Source organism: Salmo salar, unplaced genomic scaffold (assembly GCF_965601325.2).
Source record: "Salmo salar unplaced genomic scaffold, fSalSal1 ptg000378l, whole genome shotgun sequence".
NCBI classification, from domain to species: domain Eukaryota; kingdom Metazoa; phylum Chordata; class Actinopteri; order Salmoniformes; family Salmonidae; genus Salmo; species Salmo salar.
Window position 1 is genome coordinate 481,054 of NW_027675366.1, and position 24,899 is coordinate 505,952.

At 42.3% G+C, this 24,899-nt stretch overlaps 1 protein-coding gene across 1 annotated transcript; it reads right to left on the minus strand.

The window, feature by feature from the left end:
• Window positions 1–445: 445 nt before the first annotated feature.
• On the minus strand, window positions 446–24,039 carry LOC145875878 (deoxynucleoside triphosphate triphosphohydrolase SAMHD1-like). The gene is made up of 16 exons (XM_082971689.1): window positions 23,711–24,039; window positions 16,345–16,411; window positions 16,102–16,171; window positions 13,722–13,882; window positions 13,044–13,159; window positions 12,788–12,858; window positions 12,472–12,651; window positions 11,917–12,017; window positions 9,094–9,202; window positions 8,860–8,951; window positions 4,601–4,716; window positions 4,192–4,331; window positions 2,466–2,561; window positions 2,196–2,300; window positions 1,961–2,098; window positions 446–1,765 (listed from the first exon to the last, which is right to left on the minus strand). The coding sequence occupies exons 1-16, from the start codon at window positions 23,892–23,894 to the stop codon at window positions 1,664–1,666; spliced, it is 1,848 nt and encodes a 615-aa protein (XP_082827815.1). The 5' UTR covers window positions 23,895–24,039; the 3' UTR covers window positions 446–1,663.
• Window positions 24,040–24,899: the final 860 nt, after the last annotated feature.

The following is a 24,899-nucleotide window of genomic DNA, read 5'->3' on the forward strand; positions in this document are numbered from 1 at the left end:
CAGTAATTCCACTGAGGAATAATAACTGGAAACTGCGTCCAAGATGCCTGACCATTGTTTTCAAGGTAATCTACTCACTTTCGCATGCCGATTTATGGAACGTCTATATCCAGGTTACATCTGGTTTACGGCTGAGAGTTTCCTTTTGTGAGGTGGAGACTTCGCAAACCGGAACTCCCAATTTCTAATAGGTATGGACCCAGAACTAAATCACGCAGCTGATCAAATAACGCAAGATTTTTGTTCTGGGTTAACCGAGATTTGTTTTCTGTTCACCCCTATAATGGTTAAATTGAGGATTCAGGATGCTAGAGCTGTCTTCTACACAAAGTTCTAAGGAAACAGAACTCAGATAGCCAGGCAGAGAAGAGGGTTGTATTTCGCAGATGTGGCCGGTTACATTCTGTATTACAAAACCCTTCAAAAAGTGAGACTCTCCACCTCATTAGTCTTTCATTCAAAATTATATTATTTATTTAAAACAAAGTGCATAACTTAAATCAACAAACATGTCTGTCTGATCAACAGCTGTGGGCTCATCGAGGCAGACTTTAGGGTAAACATTGTGTTCATGTTGTTTAAATGAAGATAACGAGACTCCCAAATGATACCAAACACTAGACAGATAGCTGCTTGCCTCAGTAGGGTACATGGATGAAGATAATATGATAACTTAACATTGTTTGTCAGTTAAAGTGGTGGCTTTTCTGAAGATAATTAAGCTACATTGTACCCTGATCTTTGATCTGTATGTGCTTAGCCAACTCCTACTTTAGCCTACATACTGTAGATATGCATGACCAGGCTAACTATGGTAGCTGGGTATATAACAACTAAAACAGCGTAGAAACCATGCATAAAAGAAAGACAATGCCCTGAAACACAAACAACGGTTACCTGTTTGTTTGCATGTTGATCAATATAACACCAAGGATAAGTTCCCATTCAGCTTTGGGAGTATTACAAGGTAAAGCATGATTGTCCAAAGAGTAACTTCCACCAGGATGGATAAATATGTAAAAGTCGTTGCTTGGCTATCTGAAAGAGCCATGTGTGATAGTGGCACGTCAACATGCATAGCCTGGGAGAACAGGTATGTATACTCACATACTCCTACACTTATCTTATCATGAAATAGCATAACGTTAAGATAACCAAACCTAAAATGTACGCTTGAAATAAAACATCAAAAGTAAATAAAAGAAAGACTACATGATCTAATCCCTGGAAAACTGAATCAGAGTGAACAGAACCCTGAGTAAAGTGACTTCTTTCGAAAGCCTGACTCACATTTTCTTGAGGTGGTGGTCACCAACCCCTGGTCCTAGGGAGCAACAGGGTGTGCAGGCTTTTGTTCCAACCCATCGTGAACACACCTGATTCAGCTAGTCAGTTCATCTTAATGACCTAGATTAGCTGAACCAAGTGTGTTAGTGCTGGGTTGGAACAAAACCTTGCATACCCTGTGGCCCTCAAAGACCATGATTGGTAACCACTGCCGTAAACAGAAGGATTCTCTGTTGTTTCTCATCTTCCTCTTAAAAGAGTCTGGTCATCATTGATTGCAGCCCAGCCTCTTCCTCCCCTCATTATCCTCAGTGGCCCAGCCTCTTCCTCCCCTCATTATCCTCAGTGGCCCAGCCTCTTCCTCCCCTCATTATCCTCAGTGGCCCAGCCTCTTCCTCCCCTCATTATCCTCAGTGTCATTGTTGTGTGCCCAGCTTGCCTTAAGAGGGGTGAGCTCTGGTGCAATCACATCTCCATCCTAAACAAATGTGAACACAAACACACAGGGATACCAGTGTAAATTTTAAACATTGGGAAAATACTCTGTGTGGTGCAGGTAAGATAGTGATAGCTAGCTGGCTTGGCCTTGCACTGTCATCTTCCTCACACAATGTAAAAACGCTAAAAGCTTGAGGTAAAATGATATATAAAGGAAAGAGCGAGGCCTCCTGACCTGAGGTTTGGAGAAGTTCATATCCATACACCACTGGACAAAGTTCTTCTTAGCTGCCTCCATGGTCCTCTCATCAGTCTTCTTACAGTAGACCCTGATAAGCTGCTCAGCAAACCTTTCTGGCAGCAGCTTGGACACCTACAGGAACAACAATTGCCTTATATCATGTTTCCAAGCTCCAAAGATTATTGGATAATTCTAAAATAGGTATACGTAAGTGCATTGAAGTAGTGACCTGGTCCTTGCTGATCTGGTAAGCTTTGGTTGGGTCGTTCTTACAGTAGAAACGCATGTTGTTGATGGGGTTCTTCTCCTTCATACCCCAGTCCATGTTGATGATCTGATGGAGAGAAAGATAGGGAGGAGAGATGGACATGCAAAGAGATACCCATTTTCAACAGAGCAACTGGTAACAAAGGGTTACCTATAGAGAAGGCGGGGGGGATGGTATGGTAAAATGTATTCAATCAGTTCCCTGATTGAGGTGAAAAGACTGGACACTCACATGGACAACAAAGTCCCCTGGCTGCAGAGTAACATTTTGAAGGTCATTCTGAGGCCTGGACCTCGCCACACAGCCTGCCCAGTCCAGGAGCTTTTCCTGGGGGAAGAGAAGACGAGGATGAGAGGCACACAGGGGCGGAAATCACGACCCCCCCATCCTGGGAAAAATATGATTTGTCCCCCCCAATATATCACTGAAACATAACTATGTCATTTAAATAATATTCATAATACGCAATGAAAGCAATTGTGCTGATTATAGACACTTAATAGCGCGTTTTTAAGTTTCAAAAGATTGCGACACCCCCGCCCTTTGCCTCACAATGGTTTGATCCATTGCCAGTTCCTTAGCTTGCTAGGTAACAGAGAGGTCGTATCTACTGTCTGAAAGGCACTCAATGCACGTAACTGCCGTGAGGTTCATCCAGTCAATCGCGTGCACACACACTAGCTGAATATGCAGAGCTAGCGCGCAAATATTAACTATTAAGCTAGCTAGTACCAATTCCATTTATGTGGCCTCGTCAAAGATGGAATCAGCATGCAGATGATGTAAGTTACTGCTTCAAAGTCCCTGTGATAAGGTTAGCGATAAACTGAAGTCCAAACTGAACAGAACTACACTCTCTTCTACCATTGTCTTAAATATATTTAATGGTCTCGTTGCAAAAGCTAAATTGTCGCAAGGGAACTTTTATTTATTTATTTTATTTCACCTTTATTTAACCCGGGTAGCAAAGATTATAGCAAACACCACTGAAACTGAATTGGTGCTCGCTAGCTTTGCAAATTCAGCTATTGTTGGAAGCCAGCCAATATGAAACAAACTATTAAAATTACAAAAGGTTGCAGCATATGTTGTGTAAATGGTGAACTCATACAGCTGTCAACTCTTGTCATTTTAATCTGTTTCACATTTGCTAGCTACCTTTTAGATCGAAGCCCAAATAGAATGATTGAAGATGATAGAAGCCCATCTCCTACTGTAAATAACCTACACACTGTGTGTGTAGCCAGCCAGCCAGCCAGCCAGGTAGAAAAATGGCAGAAAAATAAAAGACGGACATCAGAGTATTTTTCAATACACCAAAACGCAAAGTAAGAACCCTAGTAGCCTAATATCTCAGACTAGTTGATAAAATGTTCATAAGAAAGAAATGAAATTCTAATGGAAATGTTTCACAATGATGTCATTAGGCAGAGCAGGCAACAGATGGCACACAGATAGCAGAGTTGGGGACAGATATGCAGGGACAGACTGGCAGAGACAGGGAGTCTCAGGTAAGTTTGTTGAGTCTTTGTTTGGCAACATTATGAAAGGTTCTCAATTTGTTTGACTTGTAAAATAGGAACATAATTGGAAAATGCCATGGATACCCCCACTCTCAACTTAAACTGGTGACTGAACTAAGATTTGTTAAAGGCAATGGTATTGCTGTTGTGATTAGTTGTGTAGTTTTGGGTACCGGTAGTTAGGAGTACGGCAAACACCTTATTTCTTTGGTTCCTCAATATACATTTACCATATTACAATGTAGGCTATGTGTTACAGCACTACTTTTGGTGTCCCCCTCAGGAATGGCTCTTGAGAAAATCTCATGTAATTGTCCCCTCCAAAGTGGATATCAGATTTTCGCCCCTGGAGGCACATAATATGAATCTCGTAGAAAGCTCCGCTAGTAAGCCCTGGAAGGATATCCTCTCTCCAAACACACGCACACACACACCTGTGAAACCTCCACGCGCTTCTCAGCCTGTGTCTCTCCCACACACTTGTAGAGGCGTCTGCAGGTGATGTTTTGGAGGATCTCTCTGGCCTCAGCCAGCTCAGAGGACGACGAGTACAGAATCTGCTCAATCACATGGTCTACAGGGGAAGGGAGGAGAGAGGGAGAGAGACAGGGGAGAGGGAGAGACAAGGTGATAAGGAGCGTGGGAAGATGATAGGTAATCATGCAAACCAAAGCCAGCAGTAATTGTATGGACAGGAATGTACCACACAAAAAAAACAGGTATGGCAAACCCAGCCTGTTTGGACAGCCTTGACGCATAAAACTCTCAAAGCTCTGGTTGTCTGGGTAAGTAGAACAGACCAGAGCCATTGTACACTTTATATTTCTATGGGGTTGAACGGACCAGTGAGTTTAGTGTAGGCCTCCATGTCGTCTATTGCTGTGGAGATGGTGAACATCTTTCCCCCTGAACCTTGAATCTGGATGTGGGGGTCCGCCTTGATAAAGGCCTCTGTGATCCTGAAAAAAGACAATATAACATCTCATTTTCAACATATAACATACAGCAGAAAAAAAACGAAATTTCTGAGAACCTGTATGAATGTATAAAAGATAGGAAATAAAACAGATATACAGTACCAGTCCAAAGTTTGGACACACCTACTCATTCCAGGGTTTTTCCCTTTGTTTTCTACTTTGTAGAATGATAATGAAGACATCAAAATTAAGAAATATTAAACAAATCAAAATATATTTTATATTTGAGATTCTTCAAAGTAGCCGCCCTTTGCCTTGATGACAGCTTTGCACACTCTTGGATCCTGGGGTAAACGTTGAACATTGTTATACTCAGAGTATAGGAACATTAGTTACAAAGGAGACATGAGGGGTCCATAATGAAGCTTGGGAGGGATATCATGTCTCTCAGGATTGGGTTAGAGGTTAGTTTAACATGGATCCAGATATCATGTCTCTCAGGATTGGGTTAGAGGTTAGTTTAACATGGATCCAGATATCATGTCTCTCAGGATTGGGTTAGAGGTTAGTTTAACATGGATCCAGATATCATGTCTCTCAGGGTTGGGTTAGAGGTTAGTTTAACATGGATCCAGATATCATGTCTCTCAGGGTTGGGTTAGAGGTTAGTTTAACATGGATCCAGATATCATGTCTCTCAGGATTGGGTTAGAGGTTAGTTTAACATGGATCCAGATATCATGTCTCTCAGGATTGGGTTAGAGGTTAGTTTAACATGGATCCAGATATCATGTCTCTCAGGGTTGAGTTAGAGGTTAGTTTAACATGGATCCAGATATCATGTCTCTCAGGATTGGGTTAGAGGTTAGTTTAACATGGATCCAGATATCATGTCTCTCAGGATTGGGTTAGAGGTTAGTTTAACATGGATCCAGATATCATGTCTCTCAGGGTTGGGTTAGAGGTTAGTTTAACATGGATCCAGATATCATGTCTCTCAGGATTGGGTTAGAGGTTAGTTTAACATGGATCCAGATATCATGTCTCTCAGGATTGGGTTAGAGGTTAGTTTAACATGGATCCAGATATCATGTCTCTCAGGATTGAGTTAGAGGTTAGTTTAACATGGATCCAGATATCATGTCTCTCAGGTTAGACGTTAGTTTAACATGGATCCAGATATCATGTCTCTCAGGATTGGGTTAGAGGTTAGTTTAACATGGATCCAGATATCATGTCTCTCAGGATTGGGTTAGAGGTTAGTTTAACATGGATCCAGATATCATGTCTCTCAGGATTGGGTTAGACGTTAGTTTAACATGGATCCAGATAGCATGTCTCTCAGGATTGGGTTAGAGATTAGTTTAACATGGATCCAGATATCATGTCTCTCAGGATTGGGTTAGAGGTTAGTTTAACATGGATCCAGATATCATGTCTCTCAGGGTTTGGTTAGAAGAAACCACACTTTGAAACCAAGATAAATAAAATAAAAGAATGATAGTAAAAAGCTTTGGAGCACATTGAATTAAATTCTGGGAAAAAGGCAAACTCAGCACCATAATTCATTGAAACAGATGGCTCATTCATCACACAACCAACTGATATTGCCAACTACATTAATGATTTTTTTCCATTGGCAAGATTAGCAAATTTAGGCATAACATGCCAGCAACAAACGCTGACACTACACATCCAAGTATATCTGACAAATTATGAAACGACAATAATTATACTTTTGAATTCCTTAAAGTGAGTGTGGAAGAGGTGAACAAATTATTGTTGTCTATCAACAATGACAAGCCACTGAGGTCTGACAACTTGGATGGAAGTACTGTGGATAACAGGGGATGATGTTGACACATCTTCAATTTGACCCTACTAGAAAGTGTGTGCCCTTAGGCCTGGAGGGAAGTTAAAGTCATTCCGCTACCTAAGAATAGTAAAGCCCCCTTTACTGGCTAAAATAGCCGACCAATCAGCCTGTTACCAACCCTTAGTAAACTTCTGTAAAAATAGTGTTTGACCAGATACAATGCTATTTCACAGTAAACAAATTGACAGACTTTCAGCACGCTCATAGGGACACTCAACAAGCACAGCACTTACACAAATGACTGATGATTGGCTGAGAGAAATTGATGAGGAAATGATTGTGTTGTGAGACTTCAGTGCAGATTTTGACGTTATCGATCATAGTCTGCTGATGGAAAAACGTATGTGTTATGGCTTTACACCCCCTGCTATAATGGCTTTACACCCCCTGCTATAATGTGGATAAAGAGTTACCTGTCTAACAGAACACAGAGGGGGTTCTTTAATGGAAGCCTCTCCAACATAATCCAGGTAGAAGCAGGAATTCCCCAGGGCAGCTGTTTTTTCGATCTTTACTAATGACATGTCACTGGCTTTGAGTAAAGGGTTAGGGTTAGGCTTTGAGTAAAGGCAGTGGCATGCTGTCAACCTGTTGGGGCTAGGGGGCAGTATTTTCACGGCTGGATAAAAAAACGTACCCGATTTAATCTGGTTACTAATCCTACCCAGTAACTAGAATATGCATATACTTATTATATATGGATAGAAAACACCCTAAAGTTTCTAAAAGTGTTTGAATGGTGTCTGTGAGTATAACAGAACTCATTTGGCAGGCAAAAACCTGAGACATTTTCTTCCCCTGGTTTTGTCGCACCTGGACTACTGTTCAGTCGTGTGGTCAGGTGCCACAAAGAGGGACTTGGGAAAATTGCAGTTGGCTCAGAACAGGGCAGCACGGCTGGCCCTTGGATGTACACAGAGAGCTAAAATTAATAATATGCATGTCAATCTCATGGAAGAGAGATTGACTTCCTCATTACTTGTTTTTGTAAGAGGTGTTGACAAGCTGAAGGTACCGAGAAGTATTGACATGTTGAATGCACCGAGCTGTCTGTCTAAACTGCTGGCACACAGCTCAGACACCCATACATACCCCACAAGACATGCCACCAGAGGTCTGTCTAAACTACTGGCACACAGCTCAGACACCCATACATACCCCACCAGAGGTCTGTTTAAACTACTGGCACACAGCTCAGACACCCATACATACCCCACAAGACATGCCACCAGAGGTCTGTTTAAACTACTGGCACACAGCTCAGACACCCATACATACCCCACAAGACATGCCACCAGAGGTCTGTTTAAACTACTGGCACACAGCTCAGACACCCATCCATACCCCACAAGACATGCCACCAGAGGTCTCTTCACAGTGCCCAAGTCCAGAACAGACTATGGGAGGAGCACAGTACTACATAGAGCCATGACTACATGGAACTCTATTCCACATCAGGTAACTGATGCAGCAGGAGAATCAGATTTAAACAGCTGATAAAAACACACCTTATGGAACAGCGGGGAGTGTGAAGTAACAAACATAGGCACATACACAAGATAACACTGATTTTTCGTTGTAGATGTGTAGTAGTGGAGTAAAGGCCTGAGGACTGAACACTCAGTGTGTTGTAGATGTGTAGTAGTGGAGTAAAGGCCTGAACACTCAGTGTGTTGTAGATGTGTAGTAGTGGAGTAAAGGCCTGAACACTCAGTGTGTTGTAGATGTGTAGTAGTGGAGTAAAGGCCTGAACACTCAGTGTGTTGTAGATGTGTAGTAGTGGAGTAAAGGCCTGAACACTCAGTGTGTTGTAGATGTGTAGTAGTGGAGTAAAGGCCTGAACACTCGGTGTGAATTCTGTAACGAATGTATTGTAATGTTTTTAAAATTGTATAACTGCCTTCATTTTGCCAGACCCCAGGAAGAGTAGCCGCCGCCTTGGATCCATAATAAATACAAGATACAAATACCCCCACACACAGGGCATGAGTGGTCACTGAATGGTTTGATGAGCATGAACATGATGTAAACCATATGCCATGGCTGTCTCAGTCACCAGATCTCAACCCAATTGAACACTTATGGGATATTCCACCACAATCAACAAAACAACAAATGATAGAATTTATTGTGGAAGAATGGTGTCGCATCCCTCCAATTGACTTCCAGACACTTAGAAACTATGCCGAGGTGCATTGAAGCTGTTCTGGCTCGTAGTGGCCCAACAGCCTATTAAGATACTGTGTTGGTGTTTACTCTATTTTGGCAGTTACCTATATTAAAACACCTGCTGAGGTGAGAGTACTTACATTGTCTCTATGATGTTGCCCACCTTGTGCTGGTAGGCTCTTCTATGCAGGCAGTTGCGTGTGTGGAACATGTCATACAGATTACCCACTTCCTGTATGTGGACAACACACATGGATATCACCACTAAACTAGGTTAATCCCTAACTACTTTACCAATAATGAAAAGTTGAAGGAAAACATAAATGAAGGGAATGAATGGGAGGTGTAATCGAGGGCCAAGCTGAAGCATTTACCTTGTCTCGGGTGCAGATGTGCTTCTTCCCGTCCACCTCACACACACGGGCAAACTTGAGAAAGCGACGGTAGTCAAAGTTATTTTGGATACCCAGGTGGAAGCAGTCCCTGTGGGGTGAGAAAGTGAGGGAGTCTCTGTTGGTTTTGTCTGGGTTTTCCTTTACCTGTCAAACTGTTTTTGATGTATCCATTATGTTAAAATGTTGTTTAAAAATAAAAATAAATAATAATTTCAATGTTCTTGTTGTCATTTATGTAAAAAAAAGATCTCACTAAACAAAATGTAAATGTTTATGCATTTCCTCGAGACTAGGGTTGCAAAGGGTCGGAAACTTTCCCGGAATTTTTCCATGGGAAGTTAAGCCCGGGAATTTTGCTTAAATTCATTAAAAAAAAGTTATTTTATAACAGTGAACCTTTTTTATGGGATACACATTAGGCAATTCTAGGTCTTGTGGCATATTTTGGTTAAACTATCCCCAATTCAATGGAATTGCAACCCTCTGCATGCACAGTGCATTCTTCCATCACATGTACAGCTGATTCTCAAGATCTGGTACTCTAATGAGATGCTATTGAGCCCACACTACTACACTGTCTGAGCCAAGGACTACATGCTTTCTGGTAAGTTTTGATTACAATACTGGGTGGGGTGAATATATTTTATGACAGATTATTTTTGGTTAACTAGTAAATAGTAGCCTACATCAAAGTGTGTTTAAATCATTTCTAACTTGTTAACAATTTCTGCTAGTTATTGCTACTATGTGGGTTTTAGCTTGAGCCTGTTAATTCAGCTGTTTTCATACATGTTTCATTTTAAAACATTTATCTGACAAATGAGTTGTTTAATCTAACTACTTAATTATTTATCTGTATATGGAATTGTATTTGTTGTTCTTTTACTCATGTTTTTCTAATCTTCACAGGAAAAGGCCACAGGCACTATCTGATGTGTGGAGACATTTCACTGCAGCTAATGTAGAAGGACAAGCTGTGTACATTTGCAAATACTGTTCCAAATCATATGTGAGACAGAATAGCAACAACAAAAAAATCCAGAAAAACACATGTCAAAAATGTTATAAATTGATTAGCATTTTAATGAGGGAAATAAGTATTTGACCCCCTCTGCAAAACATGACTTAGTACTTGGTGGCAAAACCCTTTTTGGCAATCACAGAGGTCAGATGTTTCTTGTAGTTGGTCACCAGGTTTGCACACATCTCAGGAGGGATTTTGTCCCACTCCTCTTTGCAGATCTTCTCCAAGTCATTAAGGTTTCGAGGCTGACGTTTGGCAACTCGAACCTTCAGCTCCCTCCACAGATTTTCTATTGGATTAAGGTCTGGAGACTGGCTAGGCCACTCCAGGACCTTAATGTGCTTCTTCTTGAGCCACTCCTTTGTTGCCTTGGCCGTGTGTTTTGGGTCATTGTCATGCTGGAATACCCATCCACGACCCATTTTCAATGCCCTGGCTGAGGGAAGGAGGTTCTCACCCAAGATTTGACGGTACATGGCCCCGTCCATCGTCCCTTTGATGCGGTGAAGTTGTCCTGTCCCTTAGCAGAAAAACACTCCCAAAGCATAATGTTTCCACCTCCATGTTTGACGGTGGGGATGGTGTTCTTGGGGTCATAGGCAGCATTCCTCCTCCTCCAAACATGGCGAGTTGAGTTGATGCCAAAGAGCTCCATTTTGGTCTCATCTGACCACAACACTTTCACCAGTTGTCCTCTGAGTCATTCAGATATTCATTGGCAAACTTCAGACGGGCATGTATATGTGCTTTCTTGAGCAGGGGGACCGTGCGGGCGCTGCAGGATTTCAGTCCTTCACGGCGTAGTGTGTTACCAATTGTTTTCTTGGTGACTATAGTCCCAGCTGCCTTGAAATCATTGAAAAGATCCTCCCGTGTAGTTCTGAGCTGATTCCTCACCGTTCTCATGATCATTGCAACTCCACGAGGTGAGATCTTGCATGGAGCCCCAGGCCGAGGGAGATTGACAGTTCTTTTGTGTTTCTTCCATTTGCGAATAATCACACCAACTGTTGTCACCTTCTCACCAAGCTGCTTGGCGATGGTCATGTAGCCCATTCCAGCCTTGTGTAGGTCTACAATCTTGTCCCTGACATCCTTGGAGAGCTCTTTGGTCTTGGCCATGGTGGAGAGTTTGGAATCTGATTGATTGATTGCTTCTGTGGACAGGTGTCTTTTATACAGGTAACAAGCTGAGGAGCACTCCCTTTAAGAGTGTGCTCCTAATCTCAGCTTGTTACCTGTATAAAAGACACCTGGGAGACAGAAATCTTTCTGATTGAGAGGGGGTCAAATACTTATTTCCCTCATTAAAATGCCAATCAATTTATAACATTTTGACATGCATTTTTCTGGATTTTTTTGTTGTTATTCTGTCTCTCACTGTTCAAATAAACCTACCATTAAAATTATAGATTGATCCTTTCTTTGTCAGTGGGCAAACGTACAAATTCAGCAGGGGATCAAATACTTTTTCCCCTCACTGTAAATGTGATCATACTTTTTATTCACAAATGCGAGTGAAATGCTCGCACTGTGGAGCCCTGACCACCCACCAACATGGCTGGTGAAATAGACATCTTACCTGCCAATGCCAAAATCTACCCGCATTTGGCAGTTGTTCATTTTAGGCCCTGAAGATAATTTAAGAAAAGTTGCCCATAGTGCACTATTTTCCTAATATACTCCAATGGTCCTATGTATTGTTACATCTCTAATATAGCTTACTCCAGAAATGATCATAGTTTCTAAAAGGGATAAACTCCAACTGGGGGACTCACCTGGCGAAGTAGTCCCACTTGTCCACGTCGATGCCGTTCCTTTTGTTGGCCACAATCTCATAGAGGAAGGACTTCTTCTCTGGTCGGCCCTTATATGGCCACTGTGAAGAGAAAAAGAACAGACTCAGAATCCTGTGAGAACCGAGCATGAAACTCCAAATTAAATTCAACCCGTAGACAATTAACTGCTAGAAAGCATAAATAAATCATATTCATGAAGTAATATTGATTGATGTTTGTTGACTGATTGATGCTGATAGATGATTGTAACGTTTACCGCCCCAGCGGTGAAGGTTTCAGTGAGGAGGCAACAAGGGTCAGAATGGCATGCTGCCGGATTTCAGGCGTTGATTGAGGTCTGGTTTCATTTGAGAGCTCTACTATGATTTGATTTATTCAGTTTACCCCCAATTTATATTTTCTGTTTTGTTATCGTCATCTTTGGGCCTCTTCACCGAAACTTCTACCGCTCGGGCGGTCTCTGTTACCATCGGTGTCAGAAGTGGGGAAACGAACCCACGCCTACATGATTCTTAAATTGATTGATTGACTAACCGGCTCACTGGCTGGCTGATTTACTCCCTGGCTGAGAAGGACAGTGTTCCGTGGTCCAGCAATCTGCTCCTTGATGAAGACCAGGTCATCAGGAAGGACCAGGCCATGCTCCTTCATCACCGGCTCTAAGGCGTTCTCACGCACCAGGTGGTCAAACATTGCCAGGGACGCCTCCTCGTGCTGCAACACACACAAGGTGAGCGTACACACAAATACAGGTGACCTGCACATTTTTGAGCAAACACAGGAAGATATAGACACAAACATCAGACATGGAGAGCGAAAAAGAAACAGAATGAGGAAAGAAAGGTCTTACCTTCCACTTAGATTCTGGACGCACTTTAGGGATGAACATCCCATCAAACATATGGGAGAAAGGACCATGACCTGGAGAGTGAGAGATATCACATTTATGAGACAGTAAGATTGAAAAAAGTGTGTATATATATATATATATATATATATATATATATATATATATATATATATATATATATATATATATATATATATGTGTGTGTGTGTGTGTGTGTGTGTGTGTGTGTGTGTGTGTGTGTGTGTGTGAGACTCACCCAGGTCGTGACAGAGACCGGCGATCTGGACACACAATATGTCTCTATGGGAGATGAAGAGCTCTGGTTGTCTCTCATTCAACTCCTGGACCAGCAGACCTGCCAGGTAACCCACCCTGAAACACACAACCACAACAACCATAACAACCATTTTCCAACTCATGAAACCTGCTAGGTAACCACTGGGAACTGAGAGCTTAAGGAAGAGGCTGAAAAGGATTTTTCTGTTGTGCCTGTTCAAATCAATGACAAGACAAATTTCTTCAGCCTCCTGAGGTTGAATATTGCGCCTTCTTCACCACGCTGTCTGTGTGGGTGGACCATTTCAGTTTGTCCGTGATGTGTACGCCGAGGAACTTAAAACTTTACACCTTCTCCACTACTGTCCCGTCGATGTGGATAGGGGGGTGCTCCCTCAAGTCCACGATCATCTCCTTTGTTTTGCTGACGTTGAGTGTGAGGTTATTTTCCTGACACCACACAAACACTTTGAATGCAGGGTAGCGCCTCTAAAACCACATAGACTAAATCCCAATTTGCGCATTACACTCTGCATCATGGATTTAAAAAGGTGTACACACCCTCTATAGGTCAAGCCCACACACCTTTAAACTATGAAGTGCTCAGGCACCCACACTTGTACTCTACGCTAGTGCATACTCACACACTCCTACATACCCTATGGAGTGTTCGAAGCGGTTGTGGGAGGCTCCAGGGAAGACGAAGTATGTTCCTCCCAGCTGCTTAATGTGGCGGAGCCTCTGGAACTGAGGGGTGTCGATGATACAGACCAACAGAGGATGCATCTCTATATGTCCATGGATGGGGTCATTAAACACCTACAGGAGACAATAATACATCTTAGTGCTGATACTACTATTCCTCTATTGTTCCCTCTCTGGAATAGAAAAGGGTGCATCTCTAGTTATGTGGCCGTGGGTAGAGTAGGGTCATTACACTTGCAATAGAATTGAAAAACATTATAAAACAGGGAATAGAGAACATGATGGAATAGAAAAACAGCTATTACTCAGGGTGTTTTACTTCTTTCACCATAATAAATAAATAAATTAAATGAAGTACAATGTGGTTGAGGTGATTTTCTCTCCCATGGATTATTCTCTCTCTCTCCCTGTCCGTCAGTCTCTCTATGTGGGCTCAAAGTCAATGTTTCCCCTTTTGCTAATCATTTTCAGGATGGTCAAACGTTTTCAGTGTAAACTTAAATGACTAAAACCAGATATAAAGTATGTAGAAAAGACAGTGGAGCAATATTGTTTTTTAATAAGATCATATTTAAGAACTAACAATCACCAAAATAAAAAATAGACAAATCAGGGAGAATCTGAAATGTTGGGGCCTCCATGTATTTTGTTATAATGTTTGAGTCACTCAGATAGCATAAGAACAAGGCATAATGTTAACTCAGCCCCATGGCAAAGTGTGTAGAATTGCAGGATATTAACTTTGAAACTGCAACTTTTCTCTCAGCACAATGACAAATATGTAGAACAGCAGGAAACTAGCTTTAAACTTTAAAATGGTATTTCTGACCCATAGTAAAATGTGTAGAATTTCAGAAAATTCAGATTAAAAGAGCAACACTTGGGCTCTGCAGCCAAAAGGGCCTCTAAATCCTCTATTGTGTCCCCTGTGCTCTGCAGCCAAGAGGGCCTCTAAAACCTCTATTGTGTTACCTTGGGCTCTGCAGCCAAGAGGGCCTCTAAAACCTCTATTGTGTTACCTTGGCCTCTGCAGCCAAGAGGGCCTCTAAAACCTCTATTGTGTTACCTTGGGCTCTGCAGCCAAGAGGGCCTCTAAAACCTCTATTGTGTTACCTTGGGCTCTGCAGCCAAGAGGGCCTCTAAAACCTCTATTGTGTTACGTTGGCCTCTGCAGCCAAGAGGGCCTCTAAAACCTCTATTGTGTTACCTTGGGCTCTGCAGCCAAAAGGGCCTCTAAATCCTCTATTGTGTCCCCTGTGCTCTGCAGCCAAGAGGGCCTCTAAAACCTCTATTGTGTTACCTTGGGCTCTGCAGCCAAGAGGGCCTCTAAAACCTCTATTGTGTTACCTTGGGCTCTGCAGCCAAGAGGGCCTCTAAAACCTCTATTGTGTTACGTTGGCCTCTGCAGCCAAGAGGGCCTCTAAAACCTCTATTGTGTTACCTTGGGCTCTGCAGCCAAGAGGGCCTCTAAAACCTCTATTGTGTTACCTTGGACTCTGCAGCCAAGAGGGCCTCTAAAACCTCTATTGTGTTTTCTTGGGCTCTGCAGCCAAGAGGGTCTCTAAAACCTCTATTGTGTTACCTTGGTCTCTGCAGCCAAGAGGTCCTCTAAAACCTATATTGTGTTACCTTGGGCTCTGCAGCCAAGAGGGCCTCTAAAAACTCTATTGTGTTACCTGGGTCTCTGCAGCCAAGAGGGCCTCTAAAAACTCTATTGTGTTACCTGGGTCTCTGCAGCCAAGAGGGCCTCTAAAACCTCTATTGTGTTACCTTGGCCTCTGCAGCCAAGAGGGCCTCTAAAACCTCTATTGTGTTACCTTGGGCTCTGCAGCCAAGAGGGCCTCTAAAACCTCTATTGTGTCCCCTGGGCTCTGCAGCCAAGAGGGCCTCTAAAACCTCTATTGTGTTACCTTGGGCTCTGCAGCCAAGAGGGCCTCTAAAACCTCTATTGTGTTACCTTGGGCTCTGCAGCCAAGAGGGCCTCTAAAACCTCTATTGTGTTACCTTGGGCTCGGCAGCCAAGAGGGTCTCTAAAACCTCTATTGTGTTACCTTGGTCTCTGCAGCCAAGAGGTCCTCTAAAACCTATATTGTGTTACCTTGGGCTCTGCAGCCAAGAGGGCCTCTAAAACCTCTATTGTGTTACCTTGGGCTCTGCAGCCAAGTGGGCCTCTAAAACCTCTATTGTGTTACCTTGGCCTCTGCAGCCAAGAGGGCCTCTAAAACCTCTATTGTGTTACCTTGGTCTCTGCAGCCAAGAGGGCCTCTAAAACCTCTATTGTGTAACCTGGGTCTCTGCAGCCAAGAGGGCCTCTAAAACCTCTATTGTGTTACCTTGGTCTCTGCTGCAATCTGCCACAGCTTCTTCAGGCAGTGCAGAATCTGCAGCCGTGTGCCAAGAGGCCTGAGGAGAGAGAGAGTCAGTTCATAATCATGACACCAAAATCAGAACATCACAATCCTCAAGAAATTGACTAAGAGAAATATGTCACAACAAATCAACCAAAATTAGAAGGTGCACATTAGATTGGAACACGGAAATGACCCCACCCCATACTGAAACCACACCACACATACCTTATGCCCATATTCTCCAGATGTGTCTCTGTGAGGTATCGTAACCCCACTCCTGTTATCTGTTGCTCTGTGTGGGGGAAAACCAAACAAAAAGGACAGATCATCTTTCCTGTGTGCAAGTCTACCAACCTTCTTCTTCATCAGATGAATTCAGTTATTTGGCTGGAACAACCTTGATGCTGGGCACTAACAGATACCATAGAGAAAGTAAGGAGGGTAGATTGTGATGGGGGATGGATGGGTGGTTACTTAGCCCAATAATGGATTAAAGAAGCCTTATGGTCGGGGTGGGAAATGTACTTTTTGGTCTACCAACAGTAGTGGCTGGTGGATGCCCAAATTTTACCAGACACATTTTGGGGGGCAAAATTCATAAAGAAATCACAGAAAATGCATGCACATGTTTTGTAATGTTAAAACACTTACTGAATGGTTGTGAAATTGATTGAAAGTGATTTCAAAGAAAAGAGCGCAACAGATCGAGACAGACAGTAGTGGATATCAGTGTGTGTTCCAGCCGGCAAGGTCTCCATATTTCACTCTCTTGTTTGAACCTATGCTGCACCCCACCCCATTTTCACCACCGTAATGTTGAAAATATTCTCTTACAGAGCTGACACACACACACACACACACACACACACACAATGGGCTTTGGATCCCAAAAATATTCTCAGAAATGCGCTGTGTGACCACCTGCCAATGTGGATGGAAATATTAGACCTTCTACCTGCCAATGCCAAAATGTACTAACATTTAGCTGGTGGCTGGTGTTAATTTCCCACCCTGCTTATAGTCCAAGGACCTTATATGTTCAGTTTAAAAGGTTGAATTGGCTCTGGAACCCAAAACAGCCAAATACTCCATCTAAACGTAAATCGATTCTCGATTGCGATACGGTTCTAGAAACATAAATCACATCAAAATAATTTCACAACTGAAAAATACAGACTTACTGTACACTGTTTTAACAGAGTTGCAGCAGGCAGTACTTTCATATCACATCAAAATACAGAGTTACTGGACACTGTTTAATACAGACTTACTGGACACTGTTTAATACAGACCTACTGGACACTGTTTAATACAGACCTACTGGACACTGTTTAATACAGACTTACTGGACACTGTTTAATACAGACTTACTGGACACTGTTTAATACAGACCTACTGGACACTGTTTAATACAGACTTACTGGACACTGTTTAACACAGACTTACTGGACACTGTTTAACACAGACTTACTGTACACTGTTTAATACAGACTTACTGGACACTGTTTAATACAGACTTACTGGACACTGTTTAACAGAGTTGCAGCAGTATTTTTCAGTAACAAGATGTTTGTGGTGTCCGTCTTCCGGTTACACACAGGTGTTTCGAGACACAGCTAGCTAATTAGCACAGGTAGACTATTCTGTTGTAGTCTGATGGCTGATGGGGAAAATGGTGGAAGTGAATGCTGAGTTTGAATCAAGCAGCACGTCGAGCAAAGGTTGATGAAGATTAATGTTCTGAATGGACAACAGTAGTGTCAAACTGGAACAAAAAAAGAAATTGTCAAAAATTGGAGTGAAGGATACGTCTATGAATGGTAACGAATCGCTTCCTGTTGGGATGCGTTTGTTGAGTAAGGATGCATACAGTATTTGGGAAACCCACTTGAGGTGTTGAAAATAGTGAAGTGTGTGCTGGGAAAAGTCAAGACTGTCAGAGTGACCAAGAGTGGTCTTATTTTGATTCATTGCAGTGGGCCTTAATAAAATAATCCGGACAACAAAAGTTTTGTACTTTGAACTTCGGAGTAGAGAGCCCGTCAAAGGAGTCATCTCAGGGGTGACGACAGATGTTCAGATTTAATACCTGAAGAGAATTCCTGGTGTGGTTGGTGCCTGGAGTCTGACTAACTGGGTGAATGGAGAAAGAGGAAAGACACAGGAGCTCCCCAGAGCTGAGTACCGGCACCTCAAATGTTCTATTGCTTGAGCTCCTCTTCCTCTTATAGAATATCAGCTCAAAAGTATAGTGGAGCTCCTGCACCTCAATATAAACAGTCCCAGCACCCAAAATGAGTACCAGAACCTATTTCAGTCCAAGTCAAGCACTGATAAGAAGTAATCTGGTAGGCATATTTTATAATGAAAGGAAGAGAGCTGGAAAGATTTTTAAAATACATTGAGGAACTATTGTAATTCTCAATGGATGTAAAAACAGACGTTTGTTTGCTTGCTATTTGAGGTGAAGAAAACATTACTTTGAGAAGCTCCACAGGTGGTGGTGCGATAAGCAAATCAGAAATACTATCAGTTCCCCAAATGTGCACATGTATATGGGTTAGGGTTAACCCACATGTATATGGGTTAGGGTTAACCCACATGTATATGGGTTAACCCACATGTATATGGGTTAGGGTTAACCCACATGTATATGGGTTAGGGTTATCCCACATGTATATGGGTTAGGGTTATCCCACATGTATATGGGTTAGGGTTATCCCACATGTATATGGGTTAGGGTTATCCCACATGTATATGGGTTAGGGTTAACCCACATGTATATGGGTTAGGGTTAACCCACATGTATATGGGTTAGGGTTATCCCACATGTATATGGGTTAGGGTTAACCCACATGTATACGGGTTAACCCACATGTATATGGGTTAGGGTTAACCCACATGTATACGGGTTAACCCACATGTATACGGGTTAGCCCACATGTATACGGGTTAGCCCACATGTATACGGGTTAACCCACATGTATACGGGTTATCCCACATGTATACGGGTTAGGGTTATCCCACATGTATACGGGTTAGGGTTATCCCACATGTATACGGGTTAGAGTTATCCCACATGTATACGGGTTAGGGTTATCCCACATGTATACGGGTTAGGGTTAACCCACATGTATACGGGTTAGGGTTAACCCACATGTATACGGGTTAGGGTTAACCCACATGTATACGGGTTAGGGTTAACCCACATGTATACGGGTTAGGGTTAACCCACATGTATACGGGTTAGGGTTAACCCACATGTATACGGGTTAGGGTTAACCCACATGTATACGGGTTAGGGTTAACCCACATGTATACGGGTTAGGGTTAACCCACATGTATACGGTTAGGGTTAACCCACATGTATACGGGTTAGGGTTAACCCACATGTATACGGGTTAGGGTTAACCCACATGTATACGGGTTAGGGTTAACCCACATGTATACGGGTTAGGGTTAACCCACATGTATACGGGTTAGGGTTAACCCACATGTATACGAAATATGGCCGTGTGGGAACCCTATCCACAACCCTTTTTTTTTTAAACAATTATTTCTCCCTGCTATGCTTCCAAAACCGTACCGCAAGCGATGCATGTTAATGTTCAGACCAGTAGTATACTGGAGGTGATGGATTTGTTACTGTGTAGTTAAATGTTTTTGCACCAAAGAAAACAACAATACAGATAAAAATGAATAAATAAACGGTGTGCAGGTGTAGTTAGAAGCTCAGGGGCTTGTATAAAAACCACACCACCAAAAACTATATACAATACGTACAGTTGAAGTCGGAAGTTTACATACACCTTAGCCAAATACATTTAAACTCAGTTTTTCACCATTCCTGCCATTTAATCCTAGTAAAAATTCAGTTAGGATCACCACTTTATTTAAAGAATGTAAAATGTCAGAATAATAGTAGAGAGAATGATTTATTTCAGCTTTTTTTCTTTCATCACATTCCCAGAAGGTCAGAAGTTTACATAAACTCAATTAGTATTTGGTAGCATTGCCTGTAAATTGTTTAACTTGGGTCAAACGTTTCAGGTAGCCTTCCACAAGCTTCCCACAATACGTTGGGTGAATTTTGGCCCATTCCTGACAGAGCTGGTGTAACTGAGTCAGGTTTGTAGGCCTCCTTGCTTGCACACGCCTTTTCAGTTCTGCCAACAAATGTTAATTAGGAATGAGGTCAGGGCTTTGTGATGGCCACTCCAATATCTTGAATTTGTTGTCCTTAAGCCTTTCTGCCACAACTTTGGAAGTATTCTTTGGATCATTGTCCATTTGGAAGACCAATTTGCGACCAAGCTTTAACTTCCTGACTGATGTCTTGAGATGTTGCTTCAATACATCCACATTTTCCTACCTCATGACGCCATCTATTTTGTGAAGTGCACCAGTCCCTCCTGCAGCAAAGCACCCCCCACAAAATGATGCTGCCACCCCCGTGCTTCACGGTTGGGATGGTGTTCTTCGGCTTGCAAGCCTCCCCCTTTTTCCTCCAAACATAACGATGCTCATTATGACCAAACAGTTCTATTTTTGTTTCATCAGACCAGAGGACATTTCTCCAAAAAGTATGATCTTTGTCCCCATGTGCAGTTGCAAACTGTAGTCTGGCTTTTTTTAATGGCGATTTTGGAGCAGTGGCTTCTTCCTTGCTAAGCGGCCTTTCAGGTTATGTCGTTTCCCCCAGCATCTTCACAAGGTCCTTTGCTGTTGTTCTGGGATTGATTTGCACTTTTTTCGCACCAGAGTACATTCATCTCTAGGAGACAGAACGCGTCTCCTTCCTGAGCGGTATGATGGCTGCGTGATCCCATGGTGTTTATACTTGCGTACTATTGTTTGCACAGGTGGTACCTTCAGGCGTTTGGAAATTGCTCCCAAGGATGAACCAGACTTGTGGAGGTCAACAATTTTTTTCTGAGGTCTTGGCTGATTTCTTTTGATTTTTCCCATGATGTCAAGCAAAGAGGCGCTGAGTTTGAAGGTAGGCATTGAAATACATCCACAAGTACACCTCCAATTGAGTCAAATGATGTCAATTAGCCTATCAGAAGCTTCTAAAGCCATGACATCATTTTCTGGAATTTTCCAAGCTGTTTAAAGGCACAGTCAACTTAGTGTATGTAAACTTCTGACCCACTGGAATTGTGATACAGTGAAATATAAGTGAAATAATCTGTCTGTTAACAATTGTTGGGAAAATTACTTGTGTCATGCACAAGGTAGATGTCCTAACCGACTTGCCAAAACTATAGATTGTTAACAAGAAATTTGTGGAGTGGTTGAAAAACGAGTTTTAATGACTCCAATCTAAGTGTATGTCAACTTCCGACTTCAACTGTAGTTGGCCTAGCTAGGGTACTATAGTTCAAAGGACAATGTAAATTAGTCTTTAGGGTAGTGCGAACGGCCCAGTACATCACTGGGGCCAAGCTTCCTGCCATCTAGGACCTCTATACCAGGCGGTGTCAGAGGAAGGCCCTAAAAATGGTCAAAGACTCCAGCCACTCAAGTCATAGACTGTTCTCTCTGCAACCACATGGTACCGGAGCGCCAAGTCTAGGTCCAAGAGGCTTCTAAACTGCTTCTACCCCCAAGACATAAGACTCCTGAACATCTAATCAAATGGCTACCCAGACTATTTGCATTGCCCCCCCCTCCCCTCTCCACACCACTGCTACTCTCTGTTGTCATCTATGCATAGTCACTTTAATTAACTCTACCTACATGTACATACTACCTCAACTAACCGGTACTGTTATTTTTTTACTGCTCCTCTTTATTACTTTTATCTCTTATTCTTATCCGTATTTTTTTAAACCGCATTGTCGGTTAGGGGCTCGTATGTAAGCATTTCACTATGAGGTCTACTACACCTGTTGTATTCAGCATTTCACTGTGAGGTCTACTACACCTGTTGTATTCAGCATTTCACTGTGAGGTCTACTACACCTGTTGTATTCAGCATTTCACTGTAAGGTCTACTACACCTGTTGTATTCAGCATTTCACTGTGAGGTCTACTACACCTGTTGTATTCTGCATTTCACTGTGAGGTCTACTACACCTGTTGTATTCAGCATTTCACTATGAGGTCTACTACACCTGTTGTATTCAGCATTTCACTGTGAGGTCTACTACACCTGTTGTATTCAGCATTTCACTGTAAGGTCTACTACACCTGTTGTATTCAGCATTTCACTGTGAGGTATACTACACCTGTTGTATTCAGCATTTCACTGTGAGGTCTACTACACCTGTTGTATTCAGCATTTCACTATGAGGTCTACTGCACCTGTTGTAATCAGCATTTCACTGTAAGGTCTACTACACCTGTTGTATTCTGCATTTCACTGTGAGGTCTACTACACCTGTTGTATTCAGCATTTCACTGTAAGGTCTACTACACCTGTTGTATTCAGCATTTCACTGTAAGGTCTACTACACCTGTTGTATTCAGCATTTCACTGTAAGGTCTACTACACCTGTTGTATTCAGCATTTCACTGTAAGGTCTACTACACCTGTTGTATTCAGCATTTCACTGTGAGGTCTACTACACCTGTTGTAATCAGCATTTCACTGTGAGGTCTACTACACCTGTTGTATTCTGCATTTCACTGTAAGGTCTACTACACCTGTTGTATTCAGCATTTCACTGTAAGGTCTACTACACCTGTTGTATTCAGCATTTCACTGTAAGGTCTACTACACCTGTTGTATTCTGCATTTCACTGTAAGGTCTACTACACCTGTTGTATTCAGCATTTCACTGTAAGGTCTACTACACCTGTTGTATTCAGCATTTCACTGTGAGGTCTACTACACCTGTTGTATTCAGCATTTCACTGTGAGGTCTACTACACCTGTTGTATTCAGCATTTCACTGTAAGGTCTACTACACCTGTTGTATTCTGCATTTCACTGTGAGGTCTACCTACACCTGTTGTATTCAGCATTTCACTGTAAGGTCTACTACACCTGTTGTATTCAGCATTTCACTGTGAGGTCTACTACACCTGTTGTAATCAGCATTTCACTGTAAGGTCTACTACACCTGTTGTATTCAGCATTTCACTGTAAGGTCTACTACACCTGTTGTATTCTGCATTTCACTGTGAGGTCTACTACACCTGTTGTATTCAGCATTTCACTATGAGGTCTACTACACCTGTTGTATTCAGCATTTCACTGTTTTTTTTTCAATTTGATTTGATTTTAGCAATTACTCTGCTGCTGGGTCAGCAGCATCATGTGTATGTAGCTAGTTAGAGAAGACATGCAAAACAGTGATCAGTCAAATATCATGTGTATGTAGCTAGTTAGAGAAGACATGCAAAACAGTGATCTGTCAAATATCATGTGTATGTAGCTAGTTAGAGAAGACATGCAAAACAGTGATCAGTCAAATATCATGTGTATGTAGCTAGTTAGAGAAGACATGCAAAACAGTGTTCTGTCAAATATCATGTGTATGTAGCTAGTTAGAGAAGACATGCAAAACAGTGATCTGTCAAATATCATGTGTATGTAGCTAGTTAGAGAAGACATGCAAAACAGTGATCACAACAATCGAACCTGTGAATTTCTCCTCCCATGCCCCGAGACCTGCCTGACGCAGGTATCTGCAAGTGTCCTCGACATCGCACTGCCTTAAGTCCCCGTCCCGCGACAACCCGGTATAAACGCTCTGCTCCGGGGTTTTGAAATGGTCACTGTCAGCGGTCGGTAAATCTTCTCTGGAACGCTTTCGCTTATCCATATTGATCGGTAATAGAAAAGCGCCGGTAACACAATAAAGCAGTACTCTCGATCACTACTGTAAGTCGCTCTGTCTGCTAAATGACTAAAATGTAAATGTCAAAAATGGTAAACCACACCTTCTTCTTTGGGATTGGGTTGGCGGATCGTAGCCAACTTTTAGGCGCATACACTGCCACCTAATGTATTGGAGTGTGGAGCCAGTCACAGCCTACCGACATGAACGTCCGGTAATACAAAATTGGGAAAAAGGAAAATGACCCTGCCAACTATTAGCCCTCATGAAACTCTCCACATTTCACTATTTAAAATATTCTGCAGTAAAACCTTGCAATACCAAGTATTTCTCTACAGCTGCCACCACAACCTCTATTTCTGTGACCTACATTCTATTTCAGCAGTTAACAACTATGAATACTAAGAAACCCACTTTACTGAAGCACATATTATTCCTATCCCACTCTATTGGTCTCTGCCTACTCATCCTATCAGGATCCCTCACCCTGTACCCATCTTCCTCTACCACTCTCTTCACATTGTTACTCAATTTGAGTCATTTGTGACTCACAACCTGGATTCGGACTTATGTAGCAAATTTAGAAATTGTGTTTTTTATATTGGATCATTTATATTGGATCATTTATATTGGATCATTTATATTGGATCATTTTATATTGGATCATTTATATTGGATCATTTATATTGGATCATTTATATTGGATCATTTTATATTGGATAATTCCGACGATACCCCCGGACAGGGCCGGGGGTATCGTCGGATGGGGCCACAGTGTCTCCTGATCCCTCCTGTATGCCTCCAGTATTTAGGCTGCAGTAGTTTATGTGTCGGGGGGCTAGGGTCAGTCTGTTATATCTGGAGTATTTCTCCTGTCTTATCCGGTGTCCTGTGTGAATTTAAGTATGCTCTTTCTAATTCTCTCTTTCTCTCTTCATGGTCCTAGGACCTGAGCCCTAGGACCATGCCTCAGGACTACCTGACATGATG